Source organism: Phaseolus vulgaris, chromosome 1 (genome assembly GCF_000499845.2).
Source record: "Phaseolus vulgaris cultivar G19833 chromosome 1, P. vulgaris v2.0, whole genome shotgun sequence".
Classification (NCBI taxonomy): domain Eukaryota; kingdom Viridiplantae; phylum Streptophyta; class Magnoliopsida; order Fabales; family Fabaceae; genus Phaseolus; species Phaseolus vulgaris.
In genome coordinates, this window is record NC_023759.2 from 34,314,876 (window position 1) to 34,337,804 (window position 22,929).

Below are 22,929 nucleotides of genomic sequence, written 5' to 3' on the forward strand. Positions count from 1 at the left end.
ATCAGATGATCATTCCCTAACCAGAGGTCGGGGCAAGGGAACAGTTTCCCAGAACGTGCATGGTATACAAGTGAAGCAGATCGTGATAACGGCAGGCGAGACCACAGAGAAGGTGTGCAGGGTGACACCCCGTACTCGCCACTTAAGGGGTCGCGCTCCAAGGTAAGTTGTGCACCAAGTTACTCCTTGTATGGGTAACTTAGTCGAATGGCTTGAAGAGTAGAGGTGACGCTCAAGTGGAGGGGGCTCCAGATGGCGACACGTGTACAGCTGGATACGAGCCACGTGTCCAGAGGTGTAACCGTCAGGAGAGAGAAAGTGCTCAGGTATATAAGGAACTCTTAACAGACTTTTGAGGTACGCTTTCAGAATACTTTCTAGTACACTGAGATTCACTGCGCACGGTTCCTTGAGTTGAGACATTCTCTCTGAGTTTTTTGGTGATTCCGTCACTGACTTGAGCGTCGGAGCGCGATCGGCCGCAGCGGCGCCACTTTGTTTTCTTCAGGTTCTTGCGAGGAATTAGGGCGTGAGGAGCAAAGGCTAACGTGGTGCGAAGCTGATCAAGAGGAGAGACCTTTGACGTGGCAAGACTCTTGCACTTAGGTCAACCAGCAGGATCATGAATCAGTATAAAACTCTTTGTGTGATTCTCTTTATCCCTTCACTCATACATTTTTTAACATTGTTTTATATTATGTTGGTATAAACAACTTGTTGTTTCGAGAAAAAAACTGGTTGATTTTCTATAAAGAACCTTAAAACATAAATTTTATTCAGTAGAATAGAAAATCAATTCGTTGATTTTTCAGAACTTTTCACTCTACTTCTAATCTTTGCGAAATCTTGTGAAAACAATTCACCCCCTCTTGTTTAGGCCACTAATTCTAACAATTGGCATGGGGAGTTGAGTTCTTGAAAGTTACTCAAGTTTCGATCCTAAATCTTTTTGAAAATGGCTAAAAAACTATCCTTTGGGGAGGTGCTTCTATAACCATGCCACCTTTGTTTTGTGGAATGAACTATCGATTTTGGAAGGTAAGAATGAATTTTTTTGTTGAATCAATTGATAGAGGAATTTGGGATGCTATCACAAATGGTCCTTTTATACATAAGCTTGAAAAAAATGATGTTTTTATTGGAAAACCTTGGTCCCAATGGACTGAGAATGAAAGTAAAAAAACTCAATATGATTGCATTGCCAAGAACATTATAACTTCTGCTTTGAATTTAGATGAATTTTTCAGGGTCTCTCAATGTGTATCAGCAAAGGAGATGTATGACATCCTTGAAGTAATCCATGAAGGCACAACAAATGTGAAGAGAGCAAGGAAGCATGCCTTGATTCAAGAGTATAAAATGTTTAGGATGCTGAAAGGGGAAACCATCTCTGATGTGCAGAAGATATTTACTTACATTGTAAATCGTCTCATTGGTCTTTGCAAAATCTTTGAAAGAGAGAGGTTGAACATCAAGATCCTTAAATGCTTGGATAGGTCTTGGCAGCCAAAGGTCACTACCATTTCAAAATCAAAGGATTTCACTACATTGACCACTACATCTTTCTTTGAAGAGTTAAGAGAGCATGAACTTGAGATGAACTGTCTACATGACCAAGAAAAGAAAGAAAAGCATGTGAAAAGCATTGCTTTAAAATATGTTGCACAAAAGGTTAATCAAGACTCAAGTGACTACAGTGATAGTGAAACTCTCAACTTGCTCACAAAGAAATTTGGCAAGTTCTTGAAGAAGAAAAGCAGGGAAAAAAACCAGCCATCAAACAGGTATAATAGTAAGAAAGTCAATGAATTTAATTTTACAAACTATACTTGGTTTGGATGTGGAAAACAGGGTGACATCAAGGCTGATTGTCCAAAAAATGAGAGCAAAGAGAAGGGGCTAACAAGAAGTTTGCAAAGAGAGGCAAACCAAGAAAAGCCTACATCGCTTGGCAAGATAATGATGACTCATCCTCAAGTTCATCATCAAAGGAAGATGAAGAAGTCAATCTGTGTTTGATGGCAAAAGAAGATTTAGGAAGCAGTAGTGTAAATTCTAACACTTCTGTGAATTTTGAAAACTATAGTCAACTTCTTAATGCCTTCAAAGAAACTCATGAGGAAGCTAACAAGTTGACCCTACTGAATAACCGGTTGAAAGGGTTAAACAATTGGTTGGAAAATAGAGTCAAGATCTTAGATGAATAGTTAAGAAATTCAAAAACTGATTTAGAAAACCTGAAAATGATTTACCAAAAATTTTCTTGTAACTATGTTGATTCAAGCTTTTGTGAAAATTGTAAATCTCTTCAAAACAAGGTTCACTATCGTTTAAAAATTGTGGACAAGTTTTCTAAAGGCTAATCAAATCTTGAAACTGTTCTTACTTCTCAAAATTGTGTTTTTGACAAGGCTGGACTGGGATTTAATCCAAACAACAAGAACAAACCTTTTCTCAAAACCTTTCTCAAGTTTATTTGAAAAACAACCTGTTGTTTTGTCGAAACTACCGGTTAAAATTTGCTTTTACTACAAGTAAGAGCTCTTTAAAAGAGTGAATGATATATTGTTAAAAGTGTATCTTACTCTCGTATAGCAATGCTTATTTATATTATTAATAGTGGGATATCTCGCTTATGGGTCGTATCTAATGCGTATTTTTGATAAAATAGTATTAGCTTATTTATCGCGTAATTATCGAATTTATAGGATATTGCATACTTTTTCGCATATCTCTTTATTTTCTATTTGATATAACCAATTTATCTGGTCGGTTAGTCACCGATGTCAAGGGACGTCGCTCGTTTAGCTCCAAGTTCGAGGGAGAGTCATTCAGAAGAACCTAAATTTGACCGTTGGGTGCTTTGAGGTTCGAAGTGATAATGTTAATCATTAAAGGTACATAATGTTAAGGATGATTGGACATATGTCATTTAACACATTGTTCGATCTTGACCTAAATTTTTATCTATGAGATCTAACGGCCCAATTGACCATGTCGCTTCGTATGCAATTGTTTGAACTCGTTGTCTTGAAACAAATGTAACGATTGAAAACGAGACAATGTTTCGTCTTCTCGTCTCTGAAAATCTATAAAGAAGCTCATTTCCATCATGTAAGTTTGCTTTCATTGTCAAGCCGTTTTAGGTAGCATTTTTTTTCTCCCTATGCCTCTTCGTATAAATATTTCAAGGATAGATATTTTAAAATTTTTACGGAGCTGGACAGTAAATCGTATTTCCACTCCCATTATAGATTTGATTCCACCATCAATCAGCGACGAGCGACCAAAAAAACAAGAGAATAAAGGGAGACCAGAGTAGTGGTCTCACCGATCTACTCGAGTCTTGTCTGTGAATATGTTCAAGATTGTCATCCCTCCTAGAAGAGTGATTTCAGATTGCTCAGGGTTTGCAAGTTGCACTTACCCCTGATGAATCCCGCTGAGGCCCTCCAAATCGCTCTGCTCCAAAAGATTTGTCATTTGAGGATCCATCCATGTATAGTATCCACTATAGGTCTTCATTCTCTGTAGGCTTGAGTCTCTAATCTGTTGTAAAATTAGCCAAACTTTGGGACTTCATTGCCCTCTCTTGATTGGTATTGGATCTTAAATTCCGATAGTTCAACCGCCCATCCTATCATTTGTCTAGCTAAATCTGCTTTAGCAAATATATTGGACATCGACACGTTGTAGTATCCGACTAATGAAGAAAACCAGTTGTTTTTCCTTTCTATTTCTTGTAATAATGCTAGACTAATGACTTCTTCGGAGACCGATAGGTAGACTATTATCGGTCGCTGAGTATCCGATTTTTGTATAACCGATGGTGCTGCTAGGAAAGCTTTTAGGTGAAGGAAAATTTCTTCGCATTCAAGATTCCATTTGAATTTTGCTGCTTTCCTCAGTAACTAGACAATCGCTTGGTTTTTTCTGCCAATATAGGGTCGTCAACCGTCCGATCAACTTCTAAATTTCTTTGTATTTTCAAGGTTTCGCATTTTAGTGATTGCCCTAAACTTCCCTGGGTTAGCTTCGATGCAACGATAAGTGAGTATGAATACCAAGAATTTGCCTCCCTCTACCCCGAACGCAGACTTATAGGTGTTTATTCGCATGCCGTGCTCCGGTAACGCCTTGAAGACTTCTTTAAGATCTTTTATATGTTCTATGCACGAATCAAACTTAACTACAATGTCATCAACATATAACTCAACATTCCGGTTGAGCATTCGTTTGAATATCTGATGTATTAGTCGTTGGTAAGTGGCTTCGACATTTATCAAGCCGAATTATGTTACCTCATAATAGAAATTATCGCAGTCGATCATGAATGCAATTTTTTTCGTGTCTCTAAGAGTCATTCGAATTTGCTTGTAGCCGGAATATGCATGTAAGAAATATAGGATATAATGATCGACCGCGTCATCAACCAAGCAATCTATGCTTGGTAATAGATAAGTGTCCTTCGGATAGACTTTATTCAAATCTGTATAATTCGTGCACATTCTCCATTTTCCATTGGATTTTTCACCATGCCAACATTAGCTAACCACAAGGTGTATTGCGCCTCTTTGATGAATCTGGGCTTGATCAATTTCTCTGTTTCATTCTTAGCAGTGTTGCATTTTTCTTCACCCGATTTTCTTTTCTTTTTGGCGACTGGTCATTCTTCTTTATACACCGATAGCCGATGTGTTATGATATCAGGACTTACCCCCGACATTTTGGATGTGGTTCAAGCAAACAAATCAAGATTTTCAATAAGTATTTGAATTACCATGACGCTAACGGCAGTTGCTAAAAATGTTCCCTTATTATTGAAGTGCTTGTCATCTTGTAGGGGTATCAGGCGTCGTTCATCCTAAGATATAGGTCCACTAGGGCGACCATGTGGTCTTTCTTGAGGCCCTTGGACTCTCGGGATCGTTCTCAGCTCGGTCTGCATGAACATTGGGAGTGTTACCTTCTATGGTGTCGGGAACGTTCCCTAGGTGACTCCTGGTATTGTATGAACTATTGGCATCAACTATCAGATACCTTATTTTGATAGTTCGGCGAAGATGTTTGTCTTCACCGAACCTGGTATACAAATAAATATACCCCCGAGTGTCTACCCATTCTTTAGAAAAGTGAATCTCTTATCGTCATATAGTTGGATTTTGGTTTCCACGATCCTCATCTTCTTGAAAGTTTTCCAATAGAGTATGTACAATGAACTCCCTTGATTTACCAAAATCTCCCTAAACCCTATACGGTGATGACCACAGGCTCATCTTGTGCTTGGTCAATTGCTTTAAAATCATCATTTGTGAAGAGTATTGGAGGTATCATCGGTCGGGCTAGCGCAAGGTGTTTTTTCTAGGCGAAGCTTGAACATCCTGCAAATGCAAATCCACCAACAATTGTATTGCTCACTTCTCTTCCACTTCTATGTGAAGGCTCGACACCTCTTGGAGTCTCACTCATTCGCTGTTGCTTTTCTGGTCGTCAGTCGTCGTCATGATGATATCGAGAATAATATTTTCTCTGTTAATCTCTTATGGGTTATTTTTCTCTCTAAGGAGATCCTTTGGAACTTTTGTTAGCAGTTTCGACAAAATTACGTAAATGTCCGACCTGAATGACCTCTTCCATCTTATCTTTCAATGCTTGCATTCCTCGGTGGTATTACCGAAGATGCGGTGATGTTGACATTGTCAGGATTTATTGGCATCCTTTGGGCTATGTAGCTTTCGGAGTGTCAGGATGAGGTTAGTATTCAATGCCTCATCCATAATTTTCCCCCTATTAGCATTCAAAGGGGTATAACTGTGGAAACGAGGTCATTGGTTGTCCCTGTATTTGTCACCTCTTCCAGGGGTATGTCAGCAAACAACCCTGGCCGTAGTGCTCTCACCAAGTGATGCATGGCATATTTCGGACTAAGATTCCAGATATTTAAAGATAATTTATTGAATCTCTTCACGAGGCTCAGAGTCACTCACCTTTTTCTTGTTGTATGTTGACTAGTGCAATAGATGTAAGATGGTATGGTTAGCTACTTGCAAACTGAGTACCAAGATTGGAAAAAATTATTATGAGGCAATCCACCAAGTCGGGAGGAAGCCTTGTGAACAACTTGAGTGCCCCTCCCTTTAGTGAGGTGGAGAATACTCGGCACAAAACTGAGTTATCTGATGTATAGAGTCTCATTTGTGTTTTGCTTACGTCCATATGCTCATCCCGACCTGTAGTGTCATCATACTAATATATGTTCAGCCCTTCCAATAAGGAGGGAGTTGCGCTTCCATGATTTCATTAGTGTAGGGATGTTCGTTTGATTCGTCCTCCAAAATGAGATTGTGTTTTGAAATATAGTGCTTGGAGGATTGATGAGTCTGAGTTTGGATGAGGGTATTATTCTGATTTTGTATATCCGCATATTTTACACGGAGGGTTATCTTTCAGCTTCCAGATCCAACCCTAGTCCGGGTGGTGGTCTTCTCACTTTAGGATTTGGCCTTCGAGGCCCTCGCTCGATTCTGGGTATGACCTCGTCTAGTTACCGTTTCATCTATTCATTATGTTCTCAGAGGACTCGTATTTCCTCCTCGTTCTTCTAGCGAAGTGCTTGTATCTTCTTTCTGTTCTTCTGGCGCATTTATGTCATCTCTCTTTGTAAGATTTGGAGCATAGCTACTTGCTCGGACTCTGTCATTCTCTTGTTAGCCATTTGTCTTGTCAAAACCATTTGTTGCTCTTTTGAATCTACCTCAACCCCACGGTGGGCACCAATTGTACTTGTATAGACATATAGGACCTAGTTAGTACTTGCTACTGGCTTGGACAATTTTCTTTGATCCTTTGATCGCTCTTCCTTCTCCTTCCTTCTCGTACTCACTCTTTGGTGCTCAGTTGCTCCTTCTTCTCCTTCTCGTACTCGCTCTTTAATACTCGGTCGAGAGTTAACCTACAAAAGGTTCTATGACGATCAAGTAAGTCCTTTGTATAAGAGTGAGTGATATATTGATAAAACCGTACCTTACGCTTGTATAACAATGCTTATTTATAGTGTTAATAGTGAGTTCTCTTTCTTTTGGGTTGTCTCTGATGCATATATTTAATAAAATAGTATTAGCTGGTTTATCACATGGTTACCAGATTTATAAGATTTATCCGAATTTATAGGATATTGCCTAATTTGTTATATATCTCTTTATTTGCTATTTGATATAGCCAATTCATCCGTTTGATCGGTCACCAATGCCTTGTTCGATTCCAACCGATACAAAAATAACTTTGATTTATCTACCTATTATCAATTATACATTTATTCTAATTGATTTTCAAACAGGTTTATGCTAAAGAATATCATAAAATCATAACATACTTTACAAATTTATCATATTACTTTGGTATAATTATCTATTCGTCCCTAAATTTAATGTCAATATTAAATTTAATAGGGTGGTTTTAAAAAAAATCAATTTCGTCCCTATGTTTTTTAAAATGTATCCAAATTGGTCCTTACTGTTAAGTCCCACCTTACGACATCAAGTGTTTTTTAGGTGGTAGAGAGAGTTGGGATTGGGTGTTGTGTGAGATATGAGGTGTCAAGTGGCATGGATTGACAAATTAGGGAAAAATCAATTGGGGGTTTAGGTCTATTGAATTGCAATTGGGCTTAGGAGTTTTTAGTTGTAATCAGTGTGTCAAGCAGGGAGTTTGTGAAGTGCGATCCAGTGAGGTGCGATTGGGGTTATAGTTCAATCCTGTGAGGTGAGATTGTGTGAGGCAGCGATTGTGTGAGGTGCGACCTTGCGAGTGCAGAAACCAATCTCAGTCTCAACATTGGAGTGGGGCAAAGCGTGTTCCTCCGTAGTGGCAGCAAGAAGACGTATGGGTGGTCCGTGGAATGAAGAACGCGCTCTGCAGCGAGGGATATGGCGACGTTGACTTTGCAAACAACGACCACTACCCAGGTGGGAGTGAAATCCAGACTATCTCCCTCTTCTCCTCCGCCACTCATCCCTCTCTCTGTCTTCTTTTTCTCTTTGTGTTTTAGATCATTATTGGCACCGAAAGTTCACCATCATAACACCAAACAACTCTTCCAAACAACATTCTTTTTCATAAAAAAAATCTAAAATACACCTTTCCTTTTTCATTTGAATCGGATACTTAATGAATTTATAAATCTCAAGAGTTAATAACCCTAGCGCCATTCCAATATTCTATCACAGTTATATTGTTCTTGCCCTTCCAAATCATAACTTTCTCAACAATAATCTATTCTCAAATATCTAAAATCAACTTTTTTCCATCATTGCTGAAATCAAATTTGCTTATAAGTGGAGATTATTTGTTATTTGGACGGTCTTATCATATACTACCAACAAATACCATTGCTTTCTTCTACACTTAAAACAATTATGACTCCTAAAATCACATACCCACAAAGAAGAAACTCTAACCTCCACACTCTATTAATTTATACCAAACTCAATTTCATGCCACTTCCCACAACACCAAATCTTATGTGTCTTTAAATTGACAGTTTACATGAACACTTCTCTCTATCACATAAGCGACATTTGACGTCATAAAATAAGACTTAACAAAAATGATCAATTTGGATACATATTAAAAAATATAGGGACCAAATTGATTTTCTTAAAAAGTACCGTACTAAGTTGAATAATGACTCTAAATATGAGGACGGATAAGGTAATTATATCTATTACTTTAAAATCAATGAAGAGAAGAGTGTAAGACATATATGTAATATAGACATCATAAAAAACATACATCAAACTACTACTGTGTATTGCAAATTAATAGCAAATATAAGAAATTAATATATATTAATACATCAAATATTAATATAATACTTAGCATAAAATTTATATCTATTAATACATCATATATTTCTAATTTACCTTCAACTTTATTTATATACTTTTTCAAATTTAGTTTCTAATTAATTTATACTTAGCAATAAGTAAAATTTAGGACTGTATTTGGCTGTAAATATCTATTATTAGAATCTCTTTACTTTGTCATTGTAGTAAAACTAACGTAGAAATAATCAACGTAAAATATGAATTTTATTTTAAAACTAAAGTTCACTATTAATCATTTTTAAGTTGTGCCGTTTAAAACCATTTTTAAAGTATAAATTAACATTTAACAAATTTTACAACTACAAGAAATTTATTTATACTTTGATTAGAATGTGCTAATAATATAAATATTTTAGCTTGTGGGACAATTATAATTTGATATTAATTTTTTTTTTATACATTCATAAATTTTATATTGTTTGGGAGTTAGGGTTTAGATATACTCTATTGTTTTTAACTCCCTGGAATGCTTTTAATGAATAATAAAACTATAATAGAATTATCAAACTTTAAAATTAACAATATTTTATATTTTATAATTATCTTTAACGTAACTTAATGAACTTTCAGCTTAGAACAGTAATAAATTGAATAGCTTTATGATAATTATTGTAAATAATCAAATTCTAGTATTTAAAATAATTTTTAATTAATTAATCGTACAGTAGACAATATAAATTTACTTTTAAAATTTAAAATTTTCAATAAGAAGTCACCTTAGTGTTCAATTTTTTATAACAATGCTATCAATAAAATATTTGTAGTGTTACGTATGATTATACAATATTTTTTTTCGATCGATAAAAAAGTACATAAAATATTCGTATAGTAACTGAGGTGATTGCTTATTTAAAATGTGAGAAGTGTCACGAATACAAAATATAATAGAACATTCAATTGTTTAAAATCGATTTAAAAACTAAAATTTAAAAGAGAAATTCATGAAATAAAACAAGAGACTTACGATTTTTTTATAAATTTTAATCATTAAAAATTATGTTTTGAAACTTATTTAAATTTTTTTATTGAACTTTTAGATTTATATTTTAAATTACATGAATACAAATATAGTTTAGTTAACTATTTTACTATTAATAATAAGTTTTCCTCTGTACAAAAACAAGGATTAAGGGATTTTTACAGGCCACGTCCATTTTTAAGATTCATGTGTTTATGATAGGTAGGGCCAATCACATAAACTTAAAAGAGCTTGACCTAAAGAGTTAAGAAAATTGGAAAGGGCTTAAATTAGTTTTGATTGTGTTTTTGTCGTTTTACGATTTTTAATCATAAATAAATAACTACTATTTTAGAATAAAAAGAAGCTAAAAGACATTTTTTTTAAATGGTGTATATACATAATTGTTATGTATTATCATTAATTTTTTAATCTCATTATCACTTCTTATTATGTTGTTTCAAATTATGTTTGAAAAAAACAACAAGATTTTTCAAAGTCTTCACAACTTTAGATTTTTGTTTTAAAGGAAAAATTCACATGTACCCTTGAATAGATATCAATTATGATCAAGAAATATTTATCAGCATGAATTGATGGTATTAAGTATGGTCTCCACAGATTTACATGAATCAAGTCAAAACATTTTTTTAAATTTAGATGTACTAATAAGAAAGGAAAGTGTTGTGAGGGAGAAGGCGATGGATGGTTTTAGAAATCGGTTGTATGGAATGTCGGAGCTGGTGACAAAGTCAGATTTTGGGAAGATGTCTGGGTGGAGAATAATAAGCTTAAAACTCTGTTTCCTAGGCTGTTTTTTGTTTCGTTGGACCAAGGAAAAACGGTGGATGAAGTGGGTACTTGGGAGGATGCAGGATGGAACTGGAGGTTAAGTTGGAGAAGGCCTAGGTTTAACTGGGAAAATGTTATGGAGGAAGATCTGATAAATCTTCTTACAGGAAAGAGTCTATGCAAGGAAAGCAAGGATACTTTAATATGGAACGGGGAACACGATGGTGTGTTCTCTGTGAAATCTGCTTATTCGACCTTGTGTAGTCAAGAAAATAATGGCCCGCAGGACATATTCTCATCCCGTTGGCTAGCTACAACAGTACCCAAAGCATTATTTACAGCTTGGAGAATTTTGCTTGGTAGACTCCCAACCTTTGACAATTTAATTCGGAGAGGTATGGTTGTTAACTCTCCCCTGTGCGTGTTTTGCAAGGAAACTCAAGAAACAACACAACACCTCTTTCTAGAGTGTGCTTATGCACAACGTGTATGGTCCCTTTGCTTCAGATGGTTAGGCATCTCGTATGTGCAGCATAAGGACATTCTAATTCACTTTGAGAGTTTTCATTTGTCTCATCTTAATGTTAAATAGAATCAGGTTTGGAAGGGAGTATGGGTTACTATAGTTCGAAGTATTTGGGATCAAAGAAATCTGGTTGTTTTCAAGCAAGGGGCAGCCGATGCAGAAGAGATCTTCCACCTAGCCCAACTCTCAGTGTGGCTTAAGTTGAAGTTTGGGACAACTTTCTTTAGTTATGCCTTCTCGGATTGGATTCTCAATCCCAGTGAGTGCCTGCAAAGATGCTATTGCTGAGAGTCTCAAAATACACAGTGTTGTTTGAGGTAGGCACATACAAGATGGGGTTTTATGTTGTATAGCTATGCCATGCCAATCCAGCGTCAGTGGAGAAGCTAGTGAAAGAGGCAACACTATGCAACTAGTGTACACGACAATAGTAGAGCTGAGTCATGCAGAATCTCTGTGGTTTTCATATAGCATTGAAACCTTCTCCAGCTACTATTTCTAGCTTTGAGTATCTATAAAGGAAGTATTCTGAAATTGAGGGGCTTTAGAAGAAGCTCAGGGAGCAATCTTTGTTGTGTAGGAGCACATGTGAGGGTTGGTCCAACTAGTTGAAAGGAGTGGTTTAACAACTGTTTGGGATACGTTTGTAAATGGAGGTAGACGTGAGATGACTAGAACTGGTGCTATATTTTTCTGGTTGACTCCTTCTAGTCACGAAAATGGGATATACTAGTAGTGTTATAATTGTTGTGGAGATGTCACTTTTTTTGCTATTTTTTGTCTCTTGGTTTGTCATTGCATATGGTAAGGCACATAAGTAAAGGTTGTTGGACTGGAGATCTGGTATCATAAAATTAGTCAGTTTGGAGTTGTGGTTGTCACCTTCTAACTACCAAGCATGAGAAGTCAAGCATAATATAACTCCTAGTCGTACTCTCTATGGTTTGTTTTGGAAGAGCAACTTTGTGGTCTGTTGTGTTGTAGTTGCAGGGGCCTGTTTGCGTGCCGAGTATGTTGTGGAGAATGGTTGCTATTCAACATCTTGAATCCATCGTCTCAATGTCTGGTTTGGAGGGTTGCTGATGGTTACATTGCCAATAAGCTTTGATGAGTGTTGTTTTGGAGTTGCTGTGATGGATTTTTGTGGACTATGTTAGGTGTAAAGCCATATTTTGTCCTAGTTGGTTGGTAAAGGTTTTATTTTCATGTATATCTATCTGGTGGGGAATATGGTTAAATCTTAGAAGTTATATAGGGTGGCTCTTTCATGTCCACTAGGTCCTTGTGAGCCCGTGTGTGCTCTTTGACGGTCTAAACATTAAGGTGTCATGTATACGGGTTGGGGCACCCCTGAAGTGCCTCTTTTTAAATTTATTAATTCTTTGCTGATAAAAAAAAGGGAAAGGAAAGTGTGTTTGTTTTGCAAAATGACAAACATCACAAACAAATGATTTTTTATATTTAACAAAAGGTAATTTAGTCATGATAAAATCAATATATTTGTTTGAAACATGCCCTGATAAAAAATGTCAAAGAGTTTTTACATCACTAGCACTGACATTAGCAATATTGATGGTATGTGCATATTTGGTGGGTTTGATTTGAAGTTTCTAATAGGATGAGATCCTGAGTATATAAAGCCTATGTTACATATTAGCTGAACCAATTATTTTCAAGGTGTTTTTGTCTTGAATGTAACAACCATTAAAGTCAAAGGTAAGAATACAAGATAAATTATTAATTAATTTTGTTACTGAAAGAAGATTAAAAGTGAAACAAGGAATATACAGAACATTGTCTAAGATATGATTTTGACTGAGAAAAAAACTTTTAGAATAATTAACAATGACTTGATTTCCATTTGGTAATTTGACACAAATAGGATTAATTTGATGATATGAAGTGAAATGAGATAAGGATGGAGAAATGTGGTTAGTAGCACCACTATCAAGAATCCAAGAATTGAAGGAGGAAAGAATTTTATTATGTTGGAAGGAATAATAAAGTATTGATTAATTTATGTATCTTAAAACTAATTTATGTCAACTATATTTTGAAATGCAGTTATTCATGGAAGAAATGACAATGAGTTCAGAAGCCATATCATATGTGAGACATTCTTGGTCCACATATTTCATAAATTTTTATAACTCTAGGATAGTTGATCAATAGTGTAGGGATTATATGTAATTTGATTAGTGTTTGTAATGTACATTTTGATAAATATATATTTGATTCTCTGAATTTATGTATTTGTCTGGCTGGGTATATATAATTGAACAGGTTAATTTATATGGGATTAGCACTAAACAGATTGCACTAAAAAAAACCACTATTTACAAGTGCGGCTATTTACCAAAGCCACATTCGTAAATCCATGATTTACAAATGTGGCTATTACCAAAGCCGCATTTGTAAATCACATTTACGAATGCGGCTTTGGTAATAGCCGCATTTGTAAATGCTATACCTCTAAACCCTGTCACCTAATTCAGAAGCATATATAAATGCGGCTACCATAAATAGTCGCCCTTATAAACACTATTTACAAATGCGGCTAAACACTATTTACAAATGCGGCTATATAGCCGCATTTGTATCTCCTTGATTTACGAATGCGTGCTGATCAAATGCGACTTTATATCCGCCATTGTAAATATAAAATAGTCGCCCTTGTTTAGTATTTCTGCGCTAGTGATTGTTTTTTTCGTTTTACGATTTTTAATCATAAAAATAAAATAAAATAACAACTACTATTTTAGAATAAAAAGAAGCTAAAAGACAATTTTTTTTTAAAATGGCGTATATGACATAAATGTTATGTATTATCATTAATTTTTTAATCTTATTATTACTTCTTATTATCTCTATTGTTGTCTCAAATTATGTTTGAACAAAAACAACAAGATTTTTCAAAGTCTTCATAACTTTAGATTTTTGTTTTAAAGGAAAAATTCACATGTACCATTGAATAGTTATCAACTATGATCAAGAAATATTTATGACCATGAATTGATGGTATCACTACAAGAAAATCATGAAATAGAAACTAATTTTTAGAGACCAAAATAATTAGTTGCAATAGTAACTAAATTAGAGACCATTTTAGAAACTAAAAAAAAATTGGTTTCTAAATTAGTTTCTATTATTGTTAAATAGTTTCTAAATTGGTATCTAATTAGCAACTAAGGTTTTAGAGACCAAATTTAGAAATTAAATATTGGTAGTTAAAACCTTGGTTGCTAATTAGATACCAATTTAGAAACTATTTAACAAGAATAGAAACTAATTTAGAAACCAATTTTTTTTTAGTTTCTAATATGGTCTCTAATTTAGTTACTATTGCAACTAATTATTTTAGTCTCTAAAAATTGGTTTCTATTTCATGATTTTCTCGTAGTGTTTAAGTATGGGCCCCAAAGATTTACATGAACCAAGTTAAAACATTTTTTAAATTTAGATGTAGTAATAGGAAATGATTTTTTTTTTTGTTTTGCAAAATGACAAACATCACAAACAAAAGATTTTTTATATTTAACAAAATGAAATTTAGTCATGATAACATCAATACATTTGTTTGAAACATGTCCTGATAAAAAATGCCAAAGAGTTTCTACATCACTAGCACTGACATTAACAATATTGATGGTATGTACATATTTGGTGGGTTTGATTTGAAGTTTCTCACCGGATGAGATCCTGAGTATATAAAGCCTATGTTGCATATTAGTTGAACCAATTATTTTCAAGGTGTTTTTGTCTTGAATGTAACAACCATTAAAGTCAAAGGTAAGAACACAAGATAAATTATCAATTAATTTTGCTATTGAAAGAAGATTAAAAGTTAAACGAGGAATATACAGAACATTGTCTAAGGTATGATTTTGACTGAGAAAAAAAACTTCTAGAATAATTAGCAATGACTTGATTTCCATTTGGTAATTTGATACAAATAGGATTAATTTGATGATATGAGTGAAATGAGTTAAGGATGGAGAAATGTGGTGAGTAGCACCACTATCAAGAATCCAAGAATCGAAGGAGGAAAGAATTTTATTATGTTGGAAGGAATAATAAAGTCTTGATTACAAACATTGTCATTGGATTTGAGCTGTCGTAAAAGAGCTAACAATGCTTGATATTGCTCAAGAGTAAAACCAATTTGTTGAGACTACACTTTTGACTTTGAACCTTCATGATTTCGCTCATCATTGTTGCAATCTTGTTTGAAAGAAGAAATGATATCCTGACAATCAGAAATATGAATCATGTCTCTTTGTGAGAACCTTTCCTTTAAAATCCTTTAAATCATTCATATATCAAACGCATTATCCATACAGATAATGTTGTGTACGATGGATGGAGAAACCACCTTGAGCATCCAGGAAACAACCAATATTGGACATCTCCCATGCTGGAAATAATAAGCTGGTATGAGTGAGAGCTTCTATGGTTCCATCAATGAAACCTATCTTGTTCTTTGAAATGAGACTCATTTGAAATAAACGAGACAAATAATGATAGTTTAGTCCCTCAAGAATAATAAAGATAACGAGAATGCAAGGATTATCAGATGAACTAACATATAAAGGTGAACAAATATCTTGTGAGGGATTAACAACTTCACCCATGTAGCAAGTAGAGCTCTGATACCATACTATAAAAAAAGAACAGAGATAAACAAAAGAGAAAAAGAAAGGTAAAATATATGAGAAGAAATATCTCCTCTATTTTGTTTTTATTGAAATCAAAACAAATGGTTTGAATATATACCGACAGTACACTCATTCTTGATCTAACTAATAAAAGATAATGAAAAACAAAGAGTCAATCAATAAATACTAAAATCAGAAAAGAGAAACCTTGTATGCATATCCTTTAATAATATATTGTCATTAAATTTTTTTTATGTCATTATAGTTTAAAATCACACTTTATGTAGGAATTGAATTTAAAGATACTTTATATTAATATTTTCTTAAATTTACTTAAATATCTTTTAACAACAAAATAGTGATAGAATAATCTAACACTAGAAGAGATATGACAAATGTTTGTGATGGTGACTTCTTGAGTGTCTGTTATTAAAAGATATTTTTATATATTAAAGGAGAAGGAATGCAAATCGACTATGAAGCAAGATGTTAAAGAAATTATATAATTTAGATCTCTTATTTTCTTCCTCTCCAACTCCAAAAATACATAGAAGAGATAACCTAAAAGAATATATATTTTGAATTAGGAAAGAAAAGAAAACGAAAGAAAGAGACGGTGAGAATGGAAAATGGAGATGTTGGTAGAAAATATTTGAATAGAAAAAATAAAAATGAAAGGTTAATATTATAAATTAAAAATATTTTAACAAATTAATTAATTTTATTCAATTAAATGTATAAATTTTATTATATGTCAGTGCAAATACTTTTAGATTCACACTACACATCATATTTTGTCTACAACTTAGACAAATCAAATTATTTACGTATGATATAATTTATCTAGAGAAGTTTATGCACTAAAATATTAGAATAAATTTTCAAAAAAATATTTAAAAATTTCATATACCCGTCACATTATAAGGTAGTAAAATTTTTTCTAAAATAATCTTTCAAATGGTTAAATATTACGAATCCGTCAATGTTTAGACACATTAAAATCTCACGTATGCCAACATCCCTTTTGAGTCTAAATTCTCTGCAGAGTTTTAAATGAGAACAGAAAACTAAGATAAATTGGAAAACAAAATCAAAATTTCTGTTGACTTCAAATAGAAAAAGGTTGATTAATTATATATGATATATATGAAGTCAGTTTCAAATCCACGCTTCTTTAATTGTTACTAGTACAACATTGGATTTACTCTTCTGTTTGTGTGCGTAAGTGATTCTGGAAGACAATTTTTTTTTCTTCTTTTATTTAATAGACTGATATTTATTTATAGTTTTTCCGTCAATAATAAAGAGTTAAGCATGAATGACAATTTTTTATTAGATATTATAAAATTTTAATTAGGTCGAGGTCCAAAATCAAAATTATACAACTTTTTTAATATAATTCTTTTAAATATTGCTACCGCTTTACAATGATATGTGGGAAGAATATATTTATGATTACGAACCACAAGCTGCGAATAAAACAGAACAACAATAGTATTGTCTTTTATTTAAAATTATAAAACCTGTTATATATTTTCGCATCGCTATTGTAATGAAAGTGTTCACAGTGGACAGAAACATTATCCGATAAGAAAAACATATGTTGGGAAGGTATTTATGATTTTTTTTTCCTATATTGAAATAATTGAGTTACGCTGATTCAAACTGCCACCTAAATTGTCAAAGGAGAGCCACTTACGGTATTCATTATACCTTAATCTTTGATGAATACTATAAAATATCAATGGAAGTTGTAAATCTTGTGATTGTAAAAGCAATTGCTGCTAGCTACTCCTTTATCTAAATTATGGAATACGTAACTAAGAAAATGAAAGAACTATTCATTCTTACATGTTTTGTTTGTGTTCTTGATGGTATCATTCATCCTGATAGAAATAAAAAATAGAAAGAGAAAGAGAATTTAAAAAATGTGGAGAGCACGTAAAAGTGGAACAGAAGAGGCCCCAAGAAGTTGTATTATAGTATGTATAATAAGTGTATTTAAAGAGAGTTGAGTTGATTATATATAATTAATAAGCAAAGTCTAAACTCAAATATTATATCCACACATCCTTTTCAATGCTTCTACTACCACACTATATGCTTCTACTCTCTACACTACTCTCTCTCTCTCTCAGTACACAAAAAGGATGAATAGGAAACAAAAACACATATTTTTAATTAATATTTGAGGCCTTTTTTAACCCCTCAGCCGCCCAGAATAGCCACCCAAATTCCAATCTCTCTCTTCTCTCTCTCTCTATCTAGAGAAAATATCTATCCATAAAAATACACCATGCCCCTCCACTCCCATTCACCAAGCCAATCCCATAAAACACAACCACAGTACCATCGTCATCATCATCATCAACAGCAACATCAAACAAAAACCACCCGATGAACCCAACTTCAACCCCTTTCTTCCTTCCCTCACTATTCCATCTCTCTCACTTTTCCCTTTAGCCACAATCCTCCTTCTCTTCCCTCTCTCTCTCTTTTGCCTGCAATAAGTTACAGCCACCAACCCTAGAGAGTTGAAGAGACAACACAGTACTTTATTCAGCAACAACAGTAACAGTCTTCACCACCATGTCCCTTGAAGACTCTCTAAGATCTCTCTCCCTCGATTACCTCAACCTCCTTATCAACGGCCAGGCCTTCAGCGACGTCACTTTCAGCGTTGAGGGTCGCCTAGTCCACGCGCACCGCTGCATACTCGCCGCCCGCAGCCTCTTCTTCCGAAAATTCTTCTGCGGCCCGGACCCTCCCTCCGGTCTCGACCCCGCCGGTCCGCGGCTGAACTCGCGCTCCGGCGTCATCCCAGTCAACTCCGTCGGCTACGAGGTCTTCCTTCTGATGCTCCAGTTCCTGTACAGTGGGCAAGTCTCCATCGTCCCTCAGAAGCACGAGGCCCGCCCCAATTGCGGCGAACGAGGGTGCTGGCACACGCATTGCACCTCCGCCGTCGATCTCGCCCTTGACACCCTCGCCGCCGCCAGATACTTCGGCGTGGAACAGCTTGCATTGCTTACCCAGGTTTTCTCCTCTTCCTTGGTGTTACTAATATGAGTATGGTAGCGTTTCCCCTGAGTTCCACTGTTTTTTTTTCTCCTTTTCACCCTTTGTGTGCCCAGTCTTATGTTTCATGGGTCTTGGGAATTAGGACAGTTACTGCTGCGGGTCTGCTCTCGTTTTGGGAAGTGGGAACGGGTGTTTCCATGTCTCTCTCCTTCTTTTTATATTTTTCTTTTCAGGGTCTGTGATGATATGATATGATATATGGATGAGAATTTCGGGTTCTGAATTCGTGCTTCAATCTATCTATCCCATCAGGAGTTATACCACCAGTTCCTTCTATTCTATGATCCCGTGTCACCGCGCTACACTGCTTTCCTCTCCTTTGTCAGCGACTGAATAGCTGATTATTTTCTTCTCTCTCTTTCTCACCCTCATTTACTCCACCCTTCACAAATTCCTTCTCCTTCTCCTTCCTTAGCTTCCTCTCTCAACTAACTTAAATATCCACCTCGTCAGCTTTTATTACTGATTTCTGAATTTAATTCACTTCGATTCATTTAAGCCTTTACGATGCTAGTATTGGAGTTGGACGTAGCTGATTTTATGTAGTGGAGATTATAGAGTTTCTCGAATTGGCGTTCTTTCACCCATACTCAGGAATTTCTAAATTTAGATGATGATATGCAGTCTTGTCTTGCACACAGTAGTCGCACCAAACTTTTCCCAAACATCTACTTTCCTCATTTGGGTTTCGATTCGAAAAAGAGAACAAACCACCGGAAAAGAAAAAAAAAGGGTCCTTTAAATTCTCCTGCGCTTCCCAGTTCCCAACCATCCCATCTCATTTGTTATCTTTCGTTTTACATTTATTCACTTCCCACCAAATCACTACCACTACTATATTACTGTATTGCCTTACATGGAACTCCTGCTATATCAAACATGTTTCTTTTTCCCAATGTAAACTCTCTTCTTCCTTTTCCATTTCTTGCTTCTTGTTTCCTCCTCTCACTCACTCATTTTGCTTTTTTGCTTGTCAGAAACAACTTGCGAGCATGGTGGAGAAGGCTTCCATAGAGGATGTAATGAAAGTGCTGTTGGCTTCCAGAAAGCAAGACATGCAGCAACTATGGGCCACTTGTTCTCACTTAGTAGCCAAATCAGGTCTTCCTCCCGAGGTTCTAGCCAAGCACCTCCCTATAGACATTGTGGCTAAGATCGAAGAGCTACGTATCAAATCGTCTATGGCGCGCCGCTCCTTGGTGCCGCACCACCACCACCATCATCCCCACCATCACCACGCCGCTCTCGATCTCGAGGACCAGAAAATCCGGCGAATGAGGCGCGCCCTGGACTCCTCCGATGTCGAACTCGTAAAGCTCATGGTAATGGGAGAGGGTCTCAACCTCGACGAAGCGCTGGCCTTACCCTACGCGGTGGAGAACTGCAGCAGAGAGGTGGTGAAGGCATTGCTGGAACTCGGTGCAGCCGATGTCAACTACCCCTCCGGCCCCGCCGGAAAGACGCCGCTCCACATTGCGGCGGAGATGGTGTCGCCGGACATGGTGGCGGTGCTGCTGGACCACCACGCGGACCCGAATGTGAGAACCGTTGATGGGGTCACGCCTTTGGACATCCTCAGAACCCTAACCTCGGATTTCCTCTTTAAGGGTGCTGTCCCAGGATTGACCCACATCGAACCCAACAAACTAAGGCTGTGTTTGGAGCTTGTTCAATCCGCAGCTCTTGTCATGTCACGAGAAGAAGGCAATGCCAACAACAACAACGCTCCTTCTAACTCCGCAGCACCCATTTACCCTCCCCCCATGAACGAGGACCATAACAGCAGTAGTAGCAGCGGCAACAACAACAACAACATTGGAAATCTGAATTTGGATTCAAGGTTGGTGTATCTGAATCTTGGTGCGACAGCTTCCATGAGTTCCCGGTTGGACGGTGGTGAGGACGAGAGAGAAGCCATGAACACAACCATGTACCACCACCACTCTCATGACTTCTAGTATCTTCTGCCTCAGATTTCCACATACTGATAGATGATTTGAAGTTCTTTGAATTGACACGGACGATGGAGAATGGAGAATTTAAAGAGGATGAAGGGGGGGAGAATTGTTGATGAAATGGAGGGACTCTATTGAAGAAGGGATGGGGCAGAAAGGAGTGTTCTTGTTTTGTGAGTTGAAATAGACTGGTATTCACTGCCCTTCTGATTTATCTGTCTTGGCTCTCTGCTATTTTGTTGGGTTTTTTTCCTCTTTTCTTTTTAGCTTTTGGGGTTGAAGCCGTTGAAATGGTCACCATTTGAAGTGCGGTTTCATGGGAGATTGGGATAAGAGACAGGGAGAATCTAATGGGTTCAATTTATTTTTTGTTTTTATTTTTCTGTGAAACGAAAGGGTGCATGGAGGAGACGCAGGTCAATCTTTTCAAATCCTCCTTCACCTGTCAACTCCTTAATTTGTATTTACTGATCCGTAGCTAATATCACGGCCTATTTATTGTGATCGCTTTACAATTTCAGATTATCTTGTCCCACCCGCACTTTCTCATAACCCACTCCACTCCTCAATTATTTCTTCACATCATCTTTTGCTTCTTCTTCCTTTCCTTTCCTTTCCTGTGCTGTGGGGGGTTTCTCTATTTCTTTATCATATTTTCTTTTCTCAAAGCTTTTTCATTTCTCTTCCTTCACTCATTCACACACACACACATATATATTTTCTAGTTAGTTAAGAGATCATATAGGGCGGTCCCTTCCCTTCTGCTCCCCACCTAATATATTATGTTCTTTTCCTTCTATCATTTTGTAGTCCTTTGGAACGATCCACTGGCTAGTGTTTTGGGGTTAATTATTCTAATAAAAATCATGTGGCTGTGGACAAATTGATTTGTTGTCTTGCATGAATGCAACAATGAGTGTGACCACACATGTCAAGTTAAAAAATTGGCACTATCACCTTCCATGTAATCCTCTTCTTGTCCCCCCTTACCTTTTTTAGGTCTCTTTAGACAAAACAAAAATATATAACTTACAGGTAAAACCCTATTATATTACTAATCATTTCTTTAATTATTACTATATATCCTGTCTAAATTCATTGGATGTTGGTTTCGGAAGATTCTTGGAGATTAGGAGTACTCTATATATAATTTTCTGCTTCAACGTATGCTGTTTATCCAGGCTCTTTACTGCATGCATTCTCCCAAATCAAGCTTATTAATATTCACAGAGTAATGGCCACCATCACTAATATCAGTATATTATTTAAGACTACATATAATGATCTAACGGAGTATATATTGTGTATGTATATGTAAGATGCATTCACATCAGATCTAAGCCTTCTTCTGTGTACAAATATTTTTTTAATAGTGATTAGTTTTATGATTCTAAATGCTAGATTTAACAAATTTATATAATTCAAAATGTATCTACATTTTGTCAAACTACTTAGTCATGATTTGTTATATATTATTTTAAATGGGTATATTTAGATAAACAGCGGAATGCAGGTTTTGAAGTCATTAAATTTCAGAAATTGCTAGCTTATTTTCTTACAAGTTCCTATTGAAAGTTGTTGAAAACAAGTGACTTTTTTTTTTTCCAAATAAAATGAACCCAAACATGTTCGGTTTATTTTAGATGTAGAGATTGTTTGGTTAAAAATCTTAGTTTATTGAATGAATATTATTATATAAGTGTTATTGTAAGTTGTTTTAACAATTAAAGAAGAAACATGGTTGATTTGTTTGCTTATAGGTTATAAATTATTTTATTAGTTATAGTAGGAACGCATTATTGAAATATGTTAAACAATTTCGTGAGATATAATATAAACTTATTTCTATAAGCGCATCTAAGTGTTTATGTATTTATTAGATAAAATATGTCAAAATAAATTGTAAAGGAGTTCTTCCAAACCCTCCCTTAGTCAAATAATAATATGATTATCACATTAAAGTTTATCGTATAAATTCCATAAAAAAATTTCAAAATGATTTCAAGAATCTTACTTTCGAAAAAAAAACTTACGAAAAAAGTAAAACAAGTTTATTATATAAGCCTCACTAAAACTG

The 22,929-nt window shown here is 35.4% G+C and overlaps 2 protein-coding genes across 2 annotated transcripts; both read left to right on the forward strand.

The window, feature by feature from the left end:
• The first annotated feature begins 996 nt into the window (after positions 1-996).
• On the forward strand, positions 997-2,019 carry LOC137815924 (uncharacterized). Its single transcript, XM_068619032.1, has one exon. The coding sequence runs from the start codon at positions 997-999 to the stop codon at positions 2,017-2,019; it is 1,023 nt and encodes a 340-aa protein (XP_068475133.1).
• A 15,771-nt stretch (positions 2,020-17,790) lies between these two features.
• On the forward strand, positions 17,791-21,372 carry LOC137813971 (BTB/POZ domain and ankyrin repeat-containing protein NBCL-like). Its single transcript, XM_068616478.1, has 2 exons — positions 17,791-18,852; positions 19,875-21,372. Exons 1-2 carry the CDS (start codon positions 18,406-18,408, stop codon positions 20,853-20,855), a joined length of 1,428 nt encoding a protein of 475 aa, XP_068472579.1. The 5' UTR covers positions 17,791-18,405; the 3' UTR covers positions 20,856-21,372.
• Positions 21,373-22,929: the final 1,557 nt, after the last annotated feature.

Bases quoted from the DNA above. Each gene is read 5' to 3' on its own strand.
- LOC137815924 (XM_068619032.1), top strand. From the start codon at position 997: ATGCCACCTTTGTTTTGTGGAATGAACTATCGATTTTGGAAGGTAAGA.
- LOC137813971 (XM_068616478.1), top strand. From the start codon at position 18,406: ATGTCCCTTGAAGACTCTCTAAGATCTCTCTCCCTCGATTACCTCAAC. The intron at 18,853-19,874 runs GTTTTCTCCTCT...TTTGCTTGTCAG, and splicing joins AGCTTGCATTGCTTACCCAG to AAACAACTTGCGAGCATGGT.